The sequence below is a fragment of the Nanorana parkeri genome, unplaced genomic scaffold (genome assembly GCF_000935625.1).
Source record: "Nanorana parkeri isolate BGI_ZX_2015 unplaced genomic scaffold, ASM93562v1 scaffold416, whole genome shotgun sequence".
Taxonomy (NCBI): Eukaryota; Metazoa; Chordata; class Amphibia; order Anura; family Dicroglossidae; genus Nanorana; species Nanorana parkeri.
In genome coordinates this window covers 760,098-781,997 of record NW_017306684.1, presented here as the reverse complement: position 1 = coordinate 781,997, position 21,900 = coordinate 760,098, and the positions used below count along the sequence as shown (strand labels likewise).

Sequence of the window (21,900 nt, the reverse complement as noted above, 5' to 3'; positions counted from 1 at the left end):
AGGACTGGGGAGTGGTTGGACCATGGGACAGAGAGTATTGTAGATTGGACCACTGAGGAGAGAAAACTCTGAGTGACGAAGATGTGGTCTATACGGGAGAAGCTGTCGTGGGGACAGGAATAAAACGTAAAGTCTCTAACGTTGGGGTTTTTCTCCCGCCAGGCATCAAGTAAGCTGTGATTGGTTAGAAGTGTGTTCAGCAATGTAACACCGTTGTCCGTGCGTGTGTGTGTGGTGTCAGAGCATTAAGGACCATGTTGGAATCTCCCATGACTATCACTGTGCCCCTGCTATGCTTTTCCAGTACTCCCAACAAGTGGGAGAAAAAGCGCGTTTGGTGTGAGTTTGGGGCATAGTAATTCACCAGGGTGATCTCTGTATCAAATATTTTGCCTTGCAGTATAATGTATCTGCCCATGGGGTCGGCTATTTCGCATGTGCAAGTGAATGGGGTACTTTTGTGGAATGCAATTAATACCCCCCGTTTTTTCTCATGGAACGTTGCCTGAAATGATTGCGGGTATTGTTTATGTATGTATTTAGGTCTAGAAGAGTCCGAGTATCTGGTTTCTTGAAGACTCACTATGTGTATGCCTCGGGAGGCGTAGAAGTTAAAGGCAGTTCTGCGTTTATTGGGGGGGCATTCAATCCTTGGACGTTGTGGGAGACTATATTGAAATTAGACATCATGGCAACAGAGCATACCAGCATGCGGCACAAGTACATACCCACCAGGGAGGTAAGCACCACAGGGTCCATGATCCAGCAGGGAGGTCCAACACCACAAGAGAGTAGGGATCGGCAGCGGCCAAAGATGAGGGTAAGATAGAAACAGAGTGTGGCAAGATGGAAGCCTTTTCTTACTAAGAAAAATGTAGACAAAAAAGTAGAGGAAAGGGTTTGTGGAGAGATATATCAGACCATGCGTAAAACGATATCAAATTTATTGTACATAAAATAAATTGCAGTAAAAACATTACTTGGTTATTACAATGGATAAGACTTATAGATAGCATTATTACATACATGAATGTAGTATCCCAATTATTGCCCAACCAGGTTCATCCCTTCTCATTGATTGGCCTGACACAACCATGGGAAACAACCATGGATTACAGTAAGGCGCACATTACAGTATTGTTTTATGTAAAAAAATCTGAGGGTTTAATGTCACTTTAAGCCTGATCACAAAGGGGGCATGTCCACAAGGCAGGGAACCTTCATATCTGTAGGTACTGGCCTGATCCTCTCAGATTTTTTTTTTCTTCACACCCTCCTAGAGGATATTTACACCATTATCAACACTGATCAGCAGCAACATATCTTGAGCACACACACAAGGGCTAGGCAGGACCTCCCTAATCTCTCTATCATTGTCCCTTTACCTGCCCTTTCTTTTTTTCTATTCTTTCCTTTCAGGCTTCTTTTAATTCTCTTTACCCTTACCCATCCAACCTCTGCCTTTACCTCACCTGTCTACCTACCCTATCCTTCCCCTCCCATAAACTCCTTAACATTTTTTAATAAAATACCATCAGTGCAATTTCTCCACTAACATTCTTTCAAATACCTTGTGGAGAGATTATAATCTAAAGTATGCAAAGACATTGCCAGCTAGCTCTTGCTATGTTAAATGAGAACTATGAGGTGAGTGCTTTTCACTCACCTCATAGTTCTAGCCGACCTGTGACAATGAGACTGCCACAGGTCAGCTCAGTAGATCTCTGCCGTGACAGGGGGAGGGGCTGGATTCCCCCCTCCCCACTCCGATCTGCCAGCGCTAACTGGCGGAATGGACGGGGGAGGGGGCGGGTACAGCTGGCTCTGCCTCTAGATAGGCAGAGCCAGCTGTCACTCACGCAGCTGAGCGGATCCCTTCATCTACGTCGGGATCCCCTCCGGCTGCGGCGTCTCAGCTATAGCTCGCGGTATACTGAGCTTAGGGTGAAGGGAGGACGCTAGTTTGTGTTCTCCCGTTACCCTAAGGAGAACTATGGGGAAAAACACTGACCCCATAGTTCTCCTTTAAATTGTACACTAGACTGTTGCCCTTAACACATACTTTTTTAGGTGTAGTTTTTATGTCCAGTGTATCCAAAAAACTAATCTATGTTGTTTGTTTGGTTCTCCTTATGATTGTACAACTCAAAAGCATGTTGTATTTCCTCAAAAGCATGTTGTATTTCCACTGATTATCTAATATAATATAATTTAGATACTTTGACCATTGGTGTGGTGTCCTTACTTATTTCTTTTTTAGTTGGAATTTTGTTAAGTACCCCCTTCTCTTGGGGATGCTCTGGTATATGTGATCAGCCTCACCAAAGCAAGTAGCCTTGATCATATTGTTTTTTCCCACAATGTATATTGTTTATAGAAGATCCAGCACCTCTTATGTATGTATTTTATATAAAATTATTATTATAAACATATATAAACATTTTCTAAATGAATAACCCTAAAAACACACCACTCCGGAAACAAAAGCCTAAAATCCCACTCCTTTAACAGAAGCCTTGCGGAATAAAATGTATCAGTTAAAGAAGAAATGTCACCACAGGTTGAAATTCCTTGTTAAGCACACACAACCCCTGCCCTTCCTCCTCTGAAAGCTGCCAGGACAGGACATCTGTAGCCCTCATTCTAACCTTGCAGCCTTGTGTCTCATCTTCTCTCATTTGTCACCTTCTTGGTATTAAAAATACTTTATTATACTAAATGAAATGCTGCCAGTTATTCTGGGAGAGGAACTGCAGTAGTAACTGTTGGCTTGTGTTGTCGTAAATGATGGCACATGTATTGCAGAATTCTGCTGCACTCCTTACCGGGTATTCCTGTCAGCGTGGGTGCTTGAAGTGACCTGGGATGGCGCCGCCAATACTGAAACTTGTTGAAGATGTCACCGGCACACCATATTGAAGTGAAAAATATGTCTGTTTATTGACACTTCATGTCAAAACAAGTAACAATGTTTTGGGGCCACGCAGGGTCCTCTTCATCAGGCTTGAAAAGACAAATGAATGATGGCACAGAGGAGGGGAGCACCGTCATTAGAAAAAAGATAGGCCGACAACAACACACGCCAGCGGCTACTTCTCTAATATCTCTCAGACAATTGGGTCCAGACTAGAGCTTACTGTTCTGGGGCAAGAGACTAGAACACTAAATGTACTGAACACTCGCTACTCTGAACTTCTGGAGCCAGAAGCTTCAGCACTGTTTACAAAGTCTACTGCAAGTTTTGTATTACACTATAACATGAACTAGTTGTGGACATAGTGTGTGCGTTACACATACCGAAACCCTTCATTGAAGTACATATGGTGTGTAGTACTCTTCCCCTCCCCAGGGCCCTCCTGGCCTGGGACAGGATGCTTGCTGCTGAAGAGATAGAATGGATTAGGCCTGGGGACTAGGCCTGGACACTGGGGCCTGAGCCTGGAGGCCCAGTGGTCAGCCAATCATGTTGGAGTCGAACCTGAACAAGACCCTTGACAGTACTGCTTGCCAGAAGTTCTCCACACAGATTGACTGTATGGCTTAAAGGTCCAAGTCTGTGGTGGCAGCAGTTACTTTGCTCTGTTTCAAGTACAAGGAGTCTACCTTCATTCGGGAGGTGCCTGACCCTCTTCCCTCTCTCCCTGGAGTTACAGCAATACAAGAGAAGAATATCGGAACTATTGTCTGGACTTCAATCTGTCGGTAACCACTGGAAGTGGTAAGTGCTATTGGGGCAGCCATGCGTTTTAACAATCCCCTAGACAGGCTATGGAAGACCCGATCATTCAGCGGCTCCTTCGGGGGTGAGCGCTACATACATATATAATGTATGTACTGCAAAAGCATGCTACTTTAATTGATTACTTTATGGCTACTTGTACAAGGTTTTTTTAATATATTCTCTTAAAAGTTACTGTTTCTATAAATGTTAAAAAAAGATAACTACTTTACTCTTCTCAAGTGTAATGTTTTACTTTTAGAAGCATAGACACCCAAGGGTGTTGTTTACTCTCGATTGGATCATTCATTCTCTATACAACGATTGTGTATAAATGTACGTCTTCTTTGTCACACCAGGTTTATCCAACAGTATTGATCAGCACCTTGAGTGAACTGCATATTTTCATTTATTATCCAGATAAAAGGCAACATATTTTTTTCCTGGTTCTTTTTTTTTTCCTTCTTATTGCAAAAACAAAAAACACTCACTAAAGTGAATGTTTAAAATATCTTTTCTACATACATAATTATTACACTATATATATATATTTTCTTTTTTTAGTAATTTAAAAATTTAAAAATTTAAATCATCCTCATCTGTGCTCCCTTATTTCAGAGCAAATAAATATACAGATTATGAATAAACATCATGGATCATTATTGAACAGTGTAAGTGCATTTTATTTTACCTTTCTTTATTGAAGGTTTGTCTTCTCTTCTGTCACAGACATTTTAGTTCATAGTGATAATATTTTAGGGGCTATTCACATCTATGCTATTCTATCTATCCGATGCCTTGGCATGTACTGTCCATCGCCGCACTTTAAAGGGTCGTAATGCGTTGGCATTTTGATGCTTCGCCACACTTTATAGGGTGGCACAAAGCTCAGGAGACACTAAAGTGAGACTAAACTCAACTTAAATCTTAAAAATGCATTCAAGTACCTTGACTATGAACAACGATGTATCTTATTTGTGTATCACTCGGCTGTAGATCCTCCAATCATCTCTGAATTGGTGCAGACACTGTCCTTCCTTCTGGAGGGGGGCTACTTTTGTTCTTCATGTGTGTGTTGAAAATGCTCCACTTCTCCAAGCTCGCTCCCGGGATAGACTACATTAGTTTAGTTTAATAATTTGTATTGAGATTGTAGTCCATCCCGGGAGCGAGCTTGGAGTGGTGACTACTTTCCAACACACACAGGGACCATGAGGAACACGCATAGCTCCCCCTCCAGAAGGAAGGACAGTGTCAGCACCAATTCAGAGATAATTTGAGGATCTACAGCCGAGTGATATACAAATAAGATACATTATTGTTTATAGTTAAGGAACTCGAATGTATTTTTAAGGTTTACGGGCAGGTTCACACCATTTTCCGGACCAGATCTGGCCCGGAAAATGGTGTGAACCTGCCCACAGTTCTTGTGCATTCCACACACGGACTGTGCTGGTGTGAACAGAGGCCAGAAATATCATAGGGATACACTAGGATGCATTTTGGGTCTGGAAACAATCTGGTTTGGCCTGGAGATTATCTGGATGTGGTGTGAACTCCTGAGTTTATTTTAAAAATGATATCTATGTAGTTTAGTAGAACTTCATTTTCTTATATAACTTTTTGATGTTAGAAAGTTTTATCAGAAAAGTTTGCGGCTGGTTTCACATCTTACCATGCAGAAGGAAGGACAGCGTCAGAGATGATTGGAGGATCTACGGCCGAGTGATACACAAATAAGATAAATTTGTTGTTAATAGTTTAGGTACTTGAATGTATTTTTAGGATTTAACATCTGAGTTTAGTGTCACTTTAAGGATGATAGCAGCATGTTACAATGCTTACAAAATCACATGAAAACGTGCATAGAAAGATGTCACTCCAGCCTCAAACTTTCCTCTTGAAACTTTCTTACATCATAAGGTTTTATAACAAAATGTGATACTAGTAAAGTATATATTATTTTTAAAATGAATGTACAGAGCATTTTCTGTGAGTGCCTAATTCTGATTTCTTTTTGCACCGTTTGCCTTTAAGTGTATGTAATAACTAACAATGAATCATCTCTTATGCGCTTAATTTTGGTCTGTTAAATATACAATTGAAAGCCATTTTTGTTTCCAAATGTCTTTATTATGTTTTAGAAATAAATACAGATACAAAATTAGAAGAATACAATAAAACAGACAACATAGGAAGGGGATTCCTGCAAATCAGATAAATAGGATCCAAAAGACATTACAAAATACCAAAATAATGTAAAGAGCCCAGTACATGACTACCTATAATAAGAATATGAAAAACTCATATGGCAATTTTAATAAATAATAATAAAAAAAATCTCAAATTAATGGCAGCCAACAAAACATAAGAAAAAATAATAATAAAACGGTAGAAAGGTAAAGGATTTCATATTTGCTTACACTAAAAATCACATAGAAAAAGGTAATCAAATGTGTTTGGTTTTTTTTTCCATTTTATTCCCTTTTTCTATGTGTCAGCAAATATAAAAAAATATATAAATAAATAATTTATACATTAATATAAATCTATAAATAGAATATAAGGAAAAAGCTGCTTAAAGGTTAATTCCACTTTCCCAGACAAATTTGGGAGAATGGAATTACCCCCAGCAATCTGCCCCCTATACCCTCCACTCCTGCGCTTACCTTTAACCAAATGCTTCTTCACCTCCACGGCTGCCAGGGTACTGTCCATATTCCATACACAGCAGCACAGCCCTGGCCTCTGTGTTTCAAATTTTGCTTGCAAAAATGGTGAGCACTCATTTGTCAGCATGGTCACATGACCACACTGACCAATCAGAAGCACTTCTGACTATGCTGACCAATAAGAAGTGCTTTTTGTTTAGAAGTGCTTCTCATTGCTCAGGTGACTGTGCTGACCAATGAGTGCTTACCATTTGAAATACAGAGCACAGGGCTGTGCTGCTGGGTACAGAGCATAGATAATACACCAGCAGCTGCAGAGGGGGAAGGACCTTTTGGTTAAAAGTAAGAGCAGCGGGACGGGGAGAGAGGGCAGATTGGTGGCGGAGATTCCATTTTCCCAGATTCACCAGTCAAGTGAAATTACCCTTTAAGTCCCAATTTTCATGTTCTAGCAAAGTCCAGTAACTGATTTTCCCCCAGAGCAGGCATAGAATTCAGGAAGAATTCAGCAACTGAAAAATAGGACATTGTCAGTGGCTTATTATACAGCTTTATCAGTAAAATATTGAAAACCTCTTTTAATTCAGATACAGGAGGAAAAGAGGTTTTTGACCAATGTGTTAGTATTAATTTCTCTTCTATAATTAAGACTCAATTTATTACTGATCTGTTAATTAATATCAACAGTTCTGAGGCAACAACAACAAAAACATTCTAGGGTCTTTAGGTCTATTTTTATATTTAGGAATATTGTTATATATGTTCGATAAGGGCATCGGGTGACTTGTCAGTTACATTGTTTTCATTTACCTTAGTGAGCTACAGGACAATTATAAGAGAAGAGGTGGAGGTGGTATGTAGTCATAACACACTATGCATTTCTGGTTTTAGCACTTTTAAGTCACTGGGGGGAATTTATCAAAACTAGAGCAGATGAAATGTGGAGCAGATTTGCACTGCAGCCAATCAGCTTCTCTCTCTCATTTTCAAATCTTACCTGAGCAAACTGAAGAGAGATGCTGATTGGTTACTCTTGTCAACTGCTCCAGATTCTATTTGCTCCAGTTTTGATAAATCCCCCCCACTGACTCAACATAAGAATGCATTAATAAAGTCTGGACTCCGCATCTGAATACTGGGTAGGGTCAGTGACCCTTGATATCAGAATCTTAATACATTTTCAGAGTTAGTTTAAGTTTTGGGGCTGATTTACTTCGATGCATTGCAGAAATGCGCACATTACCCCAATACAAAGCAATTCAAATGACATGTGTCAATGTGTTGTGGTGCCTTTCACTTTGATTAACACCCAAAACCACTAGAGCAGCAGGCATGCACCATAGTGTGTTGTGGCAGGTTTCATTAAAAATGTTGTGGCATGTCTGCTTTGTTTGAGGCATTTTGGGGCATTAGCAACTTGTTATTTTTAATCGGCTGCAATATACATTAAAGCGTGGCAAACACATGTTAACACATGTGCATTGATGCACCACACAAACATAAACTCCGTTTTTTTACTACGGGCGGACGGCAAGAGGTTAAAGAAGTATTAAACTCTGAAACCTTTTTTTTGAAAAATGAATCCAGATCAAACAACTATATATTGCCCAGCAAGGTATTTTTTTTTACATTCTTGCCCAAGCACTTACAGTCATCATGTTTTCAAACAGCTCCAACTCTCTTAGCTCAGCTTCCCTGAACTTCCTGTCGGGTACAATATCAAAGGAGAGAGCACAATCTTCAGCAGCCACCCATCTTCTAGAGAAGGAAGTAGAAAGAGGAGTGAGGGGCACATACAAGGGTGGCTCCATGGGGCCCTCAAAGGGAAATTAGTCACCCTAAACAGGATATCAGGGTCAGTGCTCAGGGGATCAGCTGATTCTGCAGGAAGCTAAAGCTTTTAACCATCAAGGAGCAGCTTCCATTGTTAGTAATGTATAAATTAATAACATTTACTAAATAGCTCAAAAACCTCTTGACTTTAATTACAAAACAACAAAAAACACATATGCCATACATGTCTGCAATACATCCACATTTCCTCATGTTGTATCCATTTTTTTGACTGAGTAGTGTCAGCATTGCCCAATCGTTCACTTAATTTCTCAAACCCACTCTCACAACATAGAGACTAGTCATTCTGTAGTCTAAGATAAGAACCAGAAGGGATAATTAGACTCCTTGACACACTCAGTGGTATATATAACAGACTAAAATGGAGCAAATAAGAGATGTTAATTGTTAAGGGTTATATACACATTAAGGGGGTTATTCACTAAAGAGCCGAAGGACCCAGATGTAGCTTCGGCTGATCCTTCAGCTCTTTTCGGCCGCTGGAGCCCTTGGGTTTAGTCGAACCAAAGGGCTGCTGTATGGGCTATTCACAATAGCCCATACAGCAGCCGAAGGCAGCCGAGTGGCTCAGCCGAGCCGAAGGCATATGGTTTGGCTCGACTGAGCCAAAGTAATAGCAGAAGCGGGGACAAAGGTTGGCCAAAGCCGACCGATCTCCACGCAAATGGCAGCTGGGCGGAGCCAGCCATACTGGACCAAAGTGAATAGCCGAACGTTGTTCGGCTCATTTCACTTCGGCTGGGTTATTCACTCGGCTACCTTCAGGCAGCTTTGTAAATAACCCCCTAAGTGTTAGGGTCAGGTTTTGGGGCCATGCAAAAGGTATTGTTTGTAAACCATTTTACTTGCATCACAAACTACCAAAAGTTCCCAAAACCAAAAGTGAATGTTTGATATTATTAGTTTTAATACTATATTTGTGTATTTTTTTTGCAAAGGCATCCTACAAGAACAACATCACAGTCATTTACCTTCTGGGGTTCCATGACATGGACAGATTTAATGTATTGCTCTTCATCTTGCTGCTCATCATTTACTGTGTGACAATATTAGGCAACTCCTTGATCATCACACTGGTGGCCTTCAGCAAGAACCTCCACTCTCCCATGTACTTCTTCCTCACCCAACTCTCCATAGCTGACATCTTGTTGACCACAGATATTTCCCCCGTCATGCTAAATACTGTGCTACATCAACGGGCCTCCATATCATTTCCTGGATGCATAACTCAGCTTTATTTCTTCGGTTTAAACGATGGAGCCGAATGTTTTCTCTTGACAATGATGTCCTATGACCGCTACCTAGACATTTTTTCTCCACTGCATTATGGCTCCATTATGAACCATGTGCTATGCATTAAATTAATTATTTCATCCTGGCTCTTAGGGGGCTCTGTAGCACTGATTCTCATACATGGAATAAGTCAACTACATTTCTGCAGGTCAAATACAATTGACCATTTCTTCTGTGATTTTTACCCTGTGATGGAACTTTCATGCTCAGATGTGTCCATGGTTCGAATTGAAGGCACCTTAATGTGCATCCTTGCAATTGTCTTACCATTCTTCGTGATAGTGATTTCATATGTGTATATTGCTTCAACCATTTTGAAGATATCCACCTTTTCAGGGAGACAGAAATCCTTTTCAACTTGTAGCTCCCACCTGACAGTGGTATCTATATTTTACGGGACTCTGATTGCCACGTACTTGATTCCAAACAAAGCACAAACGCAGATCCTCAGTAAGACTTTGTCATTGCTATACACTGCGTTGACTCCCTTACTAAATCCTTTCATATACAGTTTAAGGAATAATGACATTAAGAAAGCTTTGAGAAAAGTCATATATAACCAAAATGCTTCTGATTCAAAATTGTGGATCAAACGTACAAAGAGACATAATGTATAACTGTCTATGACAATGGCCAAGCACCTGTTCCCGCTACAACTTTTGTGACTGTTATATGGAATTTTAATTCAATTTATTTCATTTGTATTTACCTAAATATTGTAACTACAGCATCTTATTTATTTATTGAAGCATATCCCAAGCCAAAACTGGATAAAATAGGTTATCATTGTTATTATTTTGCCATCTGAGTCCTAATTGGATGGTTTCTTTTTCCTTTATCTTCTTGTTCTGGTTATAGATCTATGAATATTCCCTTTACTTTCATCTCACCAGTGGAGAGACAGACAGCAAAAAAAGAAAAAATCCTCCAAAAAACATATTCAAGAGTGTTACCCAAATTACTAGTTTAATAGACATGTGCACTGCCAAAAAATTCGTTTAGTAAGAACCGAAAACGAAACGAACGTTCGAACTACCGCTACCGAATTTCGGAAATGGAAATTCGGATTCGTTTGCATTCGTTATGTCTGTAATTCGGATACATCCGAATGTCCGAATTTCCGAAAATGCGTCCGAATTTCGATTCGGAACGAAACGAATCGCACATGTCTATAGTTTAAGTTATGATCCCCTATATAAGCATTCACACCTACAAGTATATGGTTATGAGCATTCTCTAGCTGGAGAGTGACACTGAATGCAGGGAGTGATGTAACATTAAATTGCGTTGTTTCCCCGTATCTTCAGAAACAAATCACTTCTACTGTCGTGGTAAACAACCTGCTTCCCTATTTATAATTGTCTGGCCCTCTAGCAACTTCAGCGCAAAATTATAGCTAATTATAGCTAATTTGCCTACAAACATCAGGTGGTCATAATAATCTGGCCACTTGACATATCTTCATTCTTCCTGGTGTTCATAAGGAAGCATTGCGGGCTATCAATTGGTGGCCTGCCAATACTTATTCTAATCAAATTACAATCCTTCTCTGGGGAATGGATATTTCCAAATGCTCTTTGTTAGGACTCCCAACCCCTTTTTGTGCAAATCTTTAATGATCTTACTGTACCCAGACTGGAGGTGCAGGTGTTCATAGGCTAACCCCAGGTCATGCTTGCGTCTAAACACAGTTGGACAATCTAAGTGTTTATCTACCTACAATGATCCTTTAAAGCTGTTAGCCAGAGACAGTAGAGAATATGCACCTATCCTGAAGATAAATGCTCTAGGTTCTGTACTGTCTTTGGAACCTTTTGTTTCTTGTCTTGGCCATTTACAGTTAAAAGGCTATGCCTGAACAGATCCATAATTACATTCAAAATCCCCATTTATTCAATTCCTCAGGACAGTGAAAACATTTTTTTTCCCTTACTCCATTCACTCTCCCAACATAGAATATTATTCACTACAAAAACTATATACATATGTTTGTGGGGATTTGGCATAAACCTCATAAGGTAACAAGAGGCACTGGGACTTCATCCCTTTTCAGTAATGGAGTAATGAGAAGAACACAGTTATTCTGTAGGCTCACTGGCTCTGGCATGGCTGCTCACATAAAGCAAGGACGAACTCCGATGGATTCAAAGAATGTCACTCACAGCATAAAGTTACAACAAATGAGAGAGACCAAAAACACTTTAGAAAAGATAGCTATAGAAACATCACACAAATTAACCAATGCATTTCAGGGGACAAATCCCTACCTCTTCTGCAGGGCTACAGAAATGAGTAAAACATTTTAATATACTTGTCCATTTGAAGATAAGTGTCCATTTAAAAACATTAATAACATACATGTAGAGTTATAAAACCAGCTAGTAATTGGAAAATTGGGAACACGAAAAAATAAATGATAAACCCATAGTAAATACAAGGTGAATTATTGGGTAAAATAATAACAAGTGATTAAAAAGTAACAGGGTTATTCACAGAAGGGTGATGAGTTTGGAGAAGGCAGGAGAAGGGAACAATCTAGGACAACATAGCTGACCTGGAAAGTGAGCTGAATTGGAGAATTTCAAATCAGCTATTTTGGCCTAGATTATTCACTTCTCCTGTCTTCTACAAACTCTTCACCCTTTTGTGAATAACCCTATAAATATTCTCCATATCCAAATTAACAGAGCTGTTATGGTTTATTTTTAATGTAATACCTAATTTGAGTGGTTTGGCACAAGAAATATTTATGTTCTATTACCCTTACTATCAACTCATGAAAGTTGTTTTGGACTTCCTTTTGATGCTTTGGTGCTCGTGTTGTATTTTTTATGTTTTGAGCACAAAAATCCAACAAAGTTCTAACAATTTCCTACTCTAATAAATTTGGCTTCAGGTGCAAATTAATATATTAGGGTATGTGGCGTCTGCTCCAATTCCTGCATGGTTGAAAGAAAAAAACAAGATCTCCTTCCTGTGATTTCTTGGTGCAACACTGGAAGCTTTGGCATTAATAAATCAGGTGCTCATTCTAGGCTTAAACTATGGGGTCTATTCACAAAACTGCCGTTGGCAGCCGAGTGAATAACCGAACCGAAGGGAAGTGAGCTGAACACTGTTCGGCTTTTCACTTCAGGCTTGTACAGCTGATTTCAGCTTTATATCGCTCCGTGTATAACCCCAACTGTTTTCTATTGGCCGGGCAGTTCTGCTGCCATCAGAATAAAAAACAACAAAAAAACCACCATAGGAATGCATAGTTAGATTCCTATTGGCTATTTCACTTTGCAATAGCCAATAGCAAACTAGCTACTGCACCCGCCTTCTGCTGCTGTCAATCACTAGAAAAGGACCTGATGGAGAACTTCAGGTCCCCCTCTGCTGATTGACAGCAGCAGTGGGTGGGTGCTATAGCTAGTTTGCTATCGGCTATTGCAAAGTGAAATAACCAATAGGAATCTAGCTATGCATGCCTATGCTGGCTTTTTTTTTCTGACTGACAGCGGCCGGCGGCCCCTTGTCAGAAAAAAAAAACAGATTGTAAGGAAAGTTTTACTCTGCTCGATCGAGCAAGTGTTTCTCTCCTGGGTGGCCGGGAGTCGCTATCTAATACTATACCAGAGCATCTGGGAAAGTAATGCCAGATCAGTGTTCCTGGTTATCTGGTAACCAGGGATGCTAATCTGTCTCTGCAAGTGGCCCAGCTGTCATTAGTAGGCTGCCGTTCTGCCAGCTTCAGCTTTCACCTCGGCTCAGTCGAGCCGAGGCATATGCCTTTGGCTCGACTGAGCCGCTCGGCCAACTTCTACTGAACCGAAGGGGCGGAAGCTAGCCGAAGGATCAGCCAAAGCTATGGCTAGATCCTTCGGCAGCTTAGTGAATAGACCCCTATATGTTAAGGGTTAATGTGGGTATCTAAGGGGGGACCTCACATTACACATCCATCCTGGAAAAGGTGTCCCTTTCTTTTAGTTCTGTTGACTTTTTATTTTGGATTTTCCATTACATCCTGTTTCACTAACATTGGTCACCACAACAAATGGAGGGGTAAATCTACCCAGTGGGGACACAACCAGCAATAAAATACTAACGTTAATTATTCCTCAATCTACCAACAATTGAAGAAAAAACTGTACAAACATTTTAAAATGTTGGCAAGCACAGGACGGTAGTAACATTAAGCAAGTACAATGTAATGTGCAATAAAAGGTTACCTAAAAAGAAAATGCAGTACAGGCATAATCAATTTTAATTTAACTTACATTTTCGTTGATCAGAGGTCCTAATCGTAGCCCAGACAGACCCAGCCTGTGTCTGTTCCATGGTCTACCATTAGGGTTGCAATTACACCAGCGGCTGCACTGATCCCAGTGCATTGAATTATTTGTTTTATTTTTGTAAGAACCCCCCCCTGTCTACATACACATGCATGCCTTATGTGCAGGTGTTCAATGGAATCAGATGTGGAGGGTAGAAGAGTTGGTTTAAACTTTTTTTTTAATTATTATTATTATTTTTATACTTTTATCAATTTTTGTATCTTTTTATAACCGATTTTTTTAATGATTTTTTTTAATTTTTATGATTTTTTAACTTAAATTCTGCTATCGCAAAAAGGCTAAGAAGCCACTATGTGACAGCATTTGGAGGTGACAGGTTCTCTTTATGGAGACATCAGGGGTCTATTAGACTCTTGATGTCTCCCTTGCCCTCCAGCACAGATGATCAAGCACAGGATTTTGAGATCACAGTGCTGCCTGCTTCATTTAGCGCAGAGCAGATCAGGGAATGAAAATTCCCCTGTCCGCTCCTGCTCTCAATCATGTTTTACCAAATTGAATTTTAATCTTCAAATAATCATGTTATATTAAATAAATGTATGAACTTTTATACATAGCAAGAGAGCTCTTAGTATTTCTTGAAAGCCCCTCCCCCTAGGGTCTTGGCATACCCTTGGGTGGAATTTATCCAAGTAGCTACTATTTATCAATTGGGGTGTGAAATCCTGCTCTTTTTCCCTTTTCTAGGCTGAAACACACGCCCACTAAAACTTGCTTCCAATCCCTTTAGTATGAAGGTGACAGGTTACAAAACCTAAAAATAATCAATCACGCCATTCTTCTGACAATAAACTGTTTTTCTTTTTCACCTCTATGGACCTAACATTCTTTTATCACCGAGGGACACAATCCAGTAATCTCGCCCAGAAAGACAATGGTCAGACGAATTAAGATAGGTGGTCATACAAACATAAGAAAAACTGGTCACAAACCAGATTCCACTTGAACAGTTTATTCAAACGTGTAGCACATCACTGGTGTCCTGCCCAAGGTCCGCCTCCTCTGACACATTTCACTCAATCATGGTCTTAGTCACAGCTTACTTTTTAAGATTGATGGTTGTTGAGAAATATGAATGGTCATCTGCAACATCCTACATTTTATACAAGTTCATGTTGCAGCATATTCTGTGTATTTTATTTGGCCCATAGTAGAATGTGTAACTGTCCTGGACCGTCATCCTCTTGCACACACCTCTTGCACCAAATATTGAAAACAACTAATTTTCTGAACCATCATTTATTTGGAGCAGTTTGAGAGACTTGGTATTTCTTTACAATTGGTTCACATCTATCTTTTCAAGCACCTTAATTTGGCACATCCAAAAAAATCAGGATCCCACAGGAATAATATTTGGGCTACTGACAATAATTTTATCTGGGCCAATGTCTCTCCCAGTCTGCCCATTTTCCACAAGAAAATTGTGACTCGTGGGCAAAAAGTGTGCCTCATGGGCACAGTGTGTTTGCCATATCAGAGTTCCATGACCTTTATATGTTCTCTGACCTCTCTGCTCAAGGACACTACCGCAAGGTGTTTCTAGTCCTACATCTCACGGCAATATATAAGCTTGGGTGTATAAAATTAGGGATGCATCTTTACAAATCTTGTTCTTGCAAGTTTTTGGGCTTTATGACCTTATGCTCCTGGAAACTGTTGCTAGTTGTCTAAGCCAGGTCTGTGTTGGCCTAATAAGAAAACAGTGGGCAAAACCACAGTTTTTTTACCCCAAACCACAGTACAGTTAAAAATTAAAGTTCCCTTTCAGTTTAGCACAGTTTGTTTTTTTCAACGTTGAGTCATACAAAGGTACAAAGAATCTACTTATATAAATTGTTGACATTACATAAAAATACATTGACTAAAATCAGCTGTACATTGACAGCCTTCGGCTGAATGTAATCAAATGGAAAAAAAATGTTTTTAAATAAAATAAAAAGACCAGACTTTAATTAAAAATCCTTTAATTGAAATAAAAACACAACAAAGGATTTTTGACAAGTCCTTTAATAAAACGAAAAACCTCAAAAAATGGATCCACCAACATAATCCTAAGGTCAATCATGACATCCAGCATTGTCCACGACGACTCATCGAAATAAATAAAAATAAACAAAAAATAAATTAAAAAACCTGACGCCTGCCAATTTGACTGCACACGGCAAACTCCCACCGCAGAATGAAGAGTTTGACAGATGCTGGCAAAATATAAACAATTGGGCAGAGCTAGTGGTGACATCATCAGCACTATACTAGCATCGCCCAACTGTTTACATTTGGCCGCCACCTGCCAGAGTCTTCCATCAGGTCCCGGGCAAATGAAAACAACTGACGTCAGCTCCACTCAGTTGTTCTTGTTTAATGGCAGATCAGCATCCCCAGGTCATTTGGGGACACTGATCTGTCATTGCAGTACATCAGCTGGGCGGAGCCAGCCATGACATCATGCCTGGCTTGGCCCAGCTGTTGTCTTTTGCAGGGAGAACGGTCTGCCGAGCGGAAGCATTTGTGTTCGGCTCGGCTGAGCTGCTCAGCTGCCTTCGGCTGGTGTACGGGCTATTGTGAATAGCCGGTACAGCAGCCCTTCCGTTCAACTGAACTGAAGGGCTACAGCAGCTGAAGTGAGCAGAAGGATCAGCCGAAGCTTTGGCCAGATCATTCGGCAGGTAAGCGAATAACCCCCTTAATGTTTTCCATATCCAAATTACAGAGCTTTTTTTATTTGATATTTTTACACAAATAACTATCCATTTTTTTTAGTCAGCTATACGTTTTTGAGACTGTAAAAAAAAAAATGTTCTTTTTCAACCATGGCAACAGATCCACTTAATCATCAGCGAGTTTTAGAAAGTCACTGGAATTGTCTGTCCTCCACGAAACAAAAGCAAGTAAAAAATCTTTAATAAAGTTTTCTAAAATTATTTTAATATATATTAATGGCCTAAATAAGACTTGTAAGGAGTTAATTTATAAAATCATATTGTATTTGTTAGTAATAACAATAAACACTTAGGGATTTAGATCATCCCTTGTGGAATAAAGAAAGGTTCTTACATATACCTGCATATAAAATATATATTTGTGAGACTGAGGTTAGCCACTTATAAGTACAATATTTTTACATCTACCGTTCATTAAAAGTAACCTCCTTTTCTATCTTTTCTTTATTTCCTATTCAATAATTAAATGAATGTATTAAATAATATACAATTCTTATTTAACACATTTTGTGTGGTATTTATATTTTAGTAACATTTTAACCACATATGGATTTTCACCAGAGAGTTACAAAAAATATTGTAAGTATCTTTATATGTTTACAGAGACCATTTCTTTAAACTTTTTTTTTTTTTTCATGGAGGTAATATTTCTTCTCTGCTTCTAAAAACTTCTGAAAGGTTATAAAATTATGTTATTGATTTATTATACTACAAAGATAAATATATTGGAGCAGAAAATATAATGCATTATTGTATAATCGGTATAAATTCCAACATTATATTGTTTTTATACAGGACTTTTGAGGTGTAACAAATATATAAATATGTATACTGTCTATATATACATTTATTGTGGCAGTGCGTGGTAATGACACTATGTAGAGTGGAAAAAGGGTCACCCAGGACTCTCAGCCAGAGGGGCTGAGCGGCTCCAGGAAACTACTGTTACCAGGAAAGAGCTGGTTTTACAACTCATTCCGGGTTTTCTGGATTATAGTTGGGATCCTGGAGCCGGGAGATTTCTAAGAGAACTAGGAGGGAATAAATCTCCATTCCTGAGTCCGGGCTTTAGTGGTGCCCAGCACCAAATTATGGTGCACCTGTGCAAAGCCCTTTATGAGGAGGATGCTGGGTCAGGTTCAGGGCTCCACCTGGGTGACAGAGGGGGTCTTTGTAGGAGTCAGGAGGGCTCCACCTTGGGACCAGTCTGTGGCAGGCGGACCGAGGAGTGTGTCACCTGTGTGTTGAAAAGGTGAAAAGTATTAATCAGACAACCTAAAGTCGGTGGACTTTGAAAGTGCTATTTTGGATGAAGAAAGAAAACGGCACTTTTTGTGTTTGAAAACCCCTGCGAGGGAAAAGCCTGTGTGAACTTTTCAGTTGGATTTAATAAAAGTGGGCAAGGAAGCCCTTAAAAGAAGTCATAAGCGAGTGGATGTGTCCTTAATGTGCTACCATTGGAAGCTAAATCCCACTATATATAGATATATATATATATATCTACATATAGATATCTATAGATATATGTAGATATCTATAGATCTATAGATATCTATAGATCTATAGATATCTATAGATCTATAGATATCTATAGATATATAGATACATACACACAGTCACGGGTCATTCTTTGGAGATAAGTCAACACATCAGCATTTTATTGTCAACAGGGCTCAATCCATCTTTATCAAAGCATCTAGATAACTAGGTATTACTGTATCTGTATGTAATTGGCATGTATTATATATGGGTAAATAAATGGAACACAGCTTCACCTTGTTTGCTGACATTCACTTTGCAATGTATGCATTACCCTTGTGAAGAGCCTTCAGTAAATAAACATTTTTTTCTTCAATCTACATGTTAATGGCATACCAAGTAAATATGATGTCCTGGCAATTTTTATTTCACATTGTATATTTTTGAAAGCTCTAACTAGATGTTACTCATACACTAATTCAATCAGTTATATAATGTAACATAATGTATTATTCCCTGAAAAGCCATAATTTGTTTTTTAACACATGCGTTCAAAAAAATGGCTTTTTTAACTTGTGTATTAAATTAGACCTTAACTAAATGACAACTAATTTGCTAAAACATTGTGTATCATAAATTATTGTATTTTTTAGAAATAAAGTAGCTGGTTTTATTTTTTTATTTCTGATATATCTCAGTACTGCTTATCTCCTGCAGTCTCTTCACAGCCCCTTCTTACCTACATGCACTCCAGTGATGGCTGTATGACGTTTCTCAGACTGTTTTTCTATGCCTGTGCAATGTGTACCGATATAGCCATGTGTAGTCTCCATCAGGAGACCATGTTACAGGGCAACATGAATACAAGCGGGTACCAAAGCATGGTCATCGTCTATAAGGAAGTGACTGAACAATTACCCTTATGGCAGGATCACCATGGGCTATGTTTAAAGATCCAAAGTTTTGAAAAGACTGAAATCATATGAAATTGCATTAAAATCTTATGCAATGTTAGTAATTAGGTTTGCATACCTTTTATATCCTACAAATATAGAAATCAATATTTAGTCTGTTAGGTTGGGGATCACCTTATTACATAATATTTTGATGTTATTTTTTTTATGATGTCATATTATTCTATATGTTTATTTTCTTTAAGGACACATGGGATGCATTTAAGAGCAATGTCACTACAATATACTTTTTGGGATTCCACAACCTAGACAATTGTAAATATCTGCTGTTCACCTTGCTCCTTTTGACATACTGTGTGACAATACTTGGAAACCTCTTGATCATCATGTTAGTATTCTTCAGCAGAATGCTCCACTCTCCCATGTACTTCTTCCTAACACAACTCTCCATTTCTGACATCATGTTGACCACTGACATTGCCCCAAACATGCTCAATATTGTACTACACGAGCAAGCTTCCATAACCCTTTCTGGCTGCATCGCTCAACTATATATCTTTGGCTTTTCAGAAGCATCTGAATGTCTTCTCCTGACAGTGATGTCCTACGACCGATATCTAGCCATCTGCTCTCCTTTGCACTATGCCTCCATTATGAACCGGTTGCTTTGTCTTAAGTTAGTTTTCACATCTTGGCTTTTAAGTTGCTTCATAGAACTAACTTTAACACTTTGCATATGCAATCTACAGTTCTGTGGACCAAATACTATTGATCATTTTTTCTGTGATTTTAATCCTGTAGTGGAACTTTCTTGCTCAGACGTGTCCATAGTTCAAATAGAAGCTAGTTTGATGTGCATTCCCGTGATAGTCGTACCATTTTTCATGATATTAGTTTCATATACCTACATTGTTTCAACCATAGTAAAGATATCATCTTTTTCAGGGAGGCTGAAATCATTTTCTACTTGCAGCTCTCATCTGACAGTTGTGTTTATATTTTATGGAACACTAATTGCCATGTACATGCTTCCAAATGATGGCCAATCGCAATGGATAAATAAGACGCTGGCTATGTTCTACACGGTGTTTACTCCCCTTTTAAATCCTTTCATATACAGCTTGAGGAATAAAGATATCAAGGATGCTTTGAAAAATTGTGTGTTTAACAAAAAGTATTATGATCCAAAGCCTTTGGTTAAAATTAAATAATGTTTTAACATATTAGCGTTTAATTATTGAAAACAATTCCGTAAAGACATTCCTCACTGATTTCAACAGAAATGAAAATGATTTGTTAGTGCAATTTCCTTACTTAGATATCACAATTAGTCCTTATTTTGAATCTGTGTCTCTTGAAACCTCACGTTCAAAAAACTTTGATAAGCTAAAAAAAAGTCCAGCGATGAAAAGCAAAAATTGTGAAAAACATATCAAAAGAGACTGCAGAGAATGTATATGTATAGTCTTGAGGAAAGAAGGAAAATGCATACATGGTTTTAAATACATTAAAGTCCCCCTCCAGGATACATTTCACCCACCCTACTTTTTTCCCACAATACTATCTAATCTCTGGATCAAAAAAAATTCCCTATCTAAAGGCCTTTTTTTACCTACCAGTGGGTTATGCTGCAGTCATGTGTTTCCACAGCCCCAAGTCCTCTCCTCTTCTGTTTACATCTTGTTTGAGTCCTTCTTCAGGATTACACATCAGTGCCTGCATTTCCTATTTCATGTCCATTGGCTGGGGTCCTCTTAGGATCCATTGTCACCTATACCCAGAAACAATGGCAGTGAGGGACCTGGTGGGGGGGACTCAGGTGAGCATATCTGACTTCTGTAAAAAAAAGTAGTTTTTGCCTGGAGTGGAGCTTTAAGGCTTTAAACAAGCCTTCACTGACCTTTGTAGCTACTGGTACTGTGAAAAAATGAATCCTCAAAGTTTACAACAGAGACTCTGAAGAGTGTTATCAGCACCTAATGTTTGCTTACATTGGGAGGCTGGCAGACTGAGAAGCTCCTGACGCCAGAGGAAATAAGGAGAGAGAAGCTGTGACTGAGGTTCTTCTGTTGTCAATATAAAGATACATTTCTGCAGTCATGGAGATCAGTCAGGGCTTGTTTTAAAACACTATAATGTGAACACTTTAATGTACATAGCCTGTGCACAGGTGCATGTTAAAGGGAACACAGTGTAACTTTCTTCATCACTTCACACTTTATTAAATCTTTAATAAATAAGGTCTGGTATATTAAATGGCATAGAGGACATATAAATAAATATATGGTTGCAAAAAAATAATGTTGTCCTTTTTTTTTGTTTTTTTCTCCTTTCGGCTAAAAAACAAGTTCTCTTTTACAAAAGTTTATTATATCTTTTACTCACACACATACATTTTGAGCACATGTGCAGTGGACCGCAGCATTGCTATTTGTAACCTGTGTCTCAAGCGGATCAAGCGTGGCAAAAACATCAACCACTTGGGTCCCACATGCTTGAAGACACTTCTGACCACCTGCCACACAGCGCTTTGGCAACAGCACCATACAAAGGGCCACACTTCTCCTCGCTCCTCATCTGTCATCTCTACCCCCACTATACATCATGTCATGTCAATAACCCCCACTGAGAGGAATGATGGTATAGCAATGGGTGTCACAGGTCCTCCTGCCAAATCTGCCAGCAGCCCACCAGCTGTAGATTTTAGAAGTCATATTTCGCTGCCCCAGATGCTGCAGCGAAAAAAAAATACTGCCCCGCCCATCCACATGCACATCGTCTAAATGCCAACTTGGCCAAATTGCTAGCTTTACATCACTAGTGGTTATCTGGTCAGCAGCCCAGTTTTCTAGAAAAAAATGCCTGGAAAACAGCTGTGCTCAATCTCACATTTCATCAGGTAACATAATC

General features: G+C 39.1%; 3 protein-coding genes across 3 annotated transcripts in view; all 3 read left to right on the top strand.

Moving 5' to 3' along the window:
• The first annotated feature begins 688 nt into the window (after positions 1-688).
• LOC108789724 (olfactory receptor 10A7-like) lies at positions 689-10,154 on the top strand. Its single transcript, XM_018559807.1, has 2 exons — positions 689-820; positions 9,183-10,154. Exons 1-2 carry the CDS (start codon positions 689-691, stop codon positions 10,152-10,154), a joined length of 1,104 nt encoding a protein of 367 aa, XP_018415309.1.
• Positions 10,155-19,217: 9,063 nt separating this feature from the next.
• On the top strand, positions 19,218-20,201 carry LOC108789723 (olfactory receptor 11L1-like). The gene has a single exon (XM_018559806.1). The coding sequence runs from the start codon at positions 19,218-19,220 to the stop codon at positions 20,199-20,201; it is 984 nt and encodes a 327-aa protein (XP_018415308.1).
• A 575-nt stretch (positions 20,202-20,776) lies between these two features.
• The window catches only part of LOC108789722 (olfactory receptor 11L1-like), a 7,051-nt gene continuing 5,927 nt past the window's right edge, over positions 20,777-21,900 (top strand). Inside the window, exon 1 of the mRNA XM_018559805.1 lies at positions 20,777-20,809. Within this exon, the coding sequence (XP_018415307.1) occupies positions 20,777-20,809 (33 nt within the window). The remainder of the gene's footprint in view (positions 20,810-21,900) is intronic.

What these genes read in the sequence shown, in the direction of transcription:
- LOC108789724 (XM_018559807.1), top strand. Translation starts at nt 689, where the DNA reads ATGGCAACAGAGCATACCAGCATGCGGCACAAGTACATACCCACCAGG. An exon ending in GGCAGCGGCCAAAGATGAGG is followed by an intron (nt 821 to 9,182) that starts GTAAGATAGAAA and finishes TTTTTTGCAAAG; the next exon opens with GCATCCTACAAGAACAACAT.
- LOC108789723 (XM_018559806.1), top strand. Translation starts at nt 19,218, where the DNA reads ATGTTTATTTTCTTTAAGGACACATGGGATGCATTTAAGAGCAATGTC.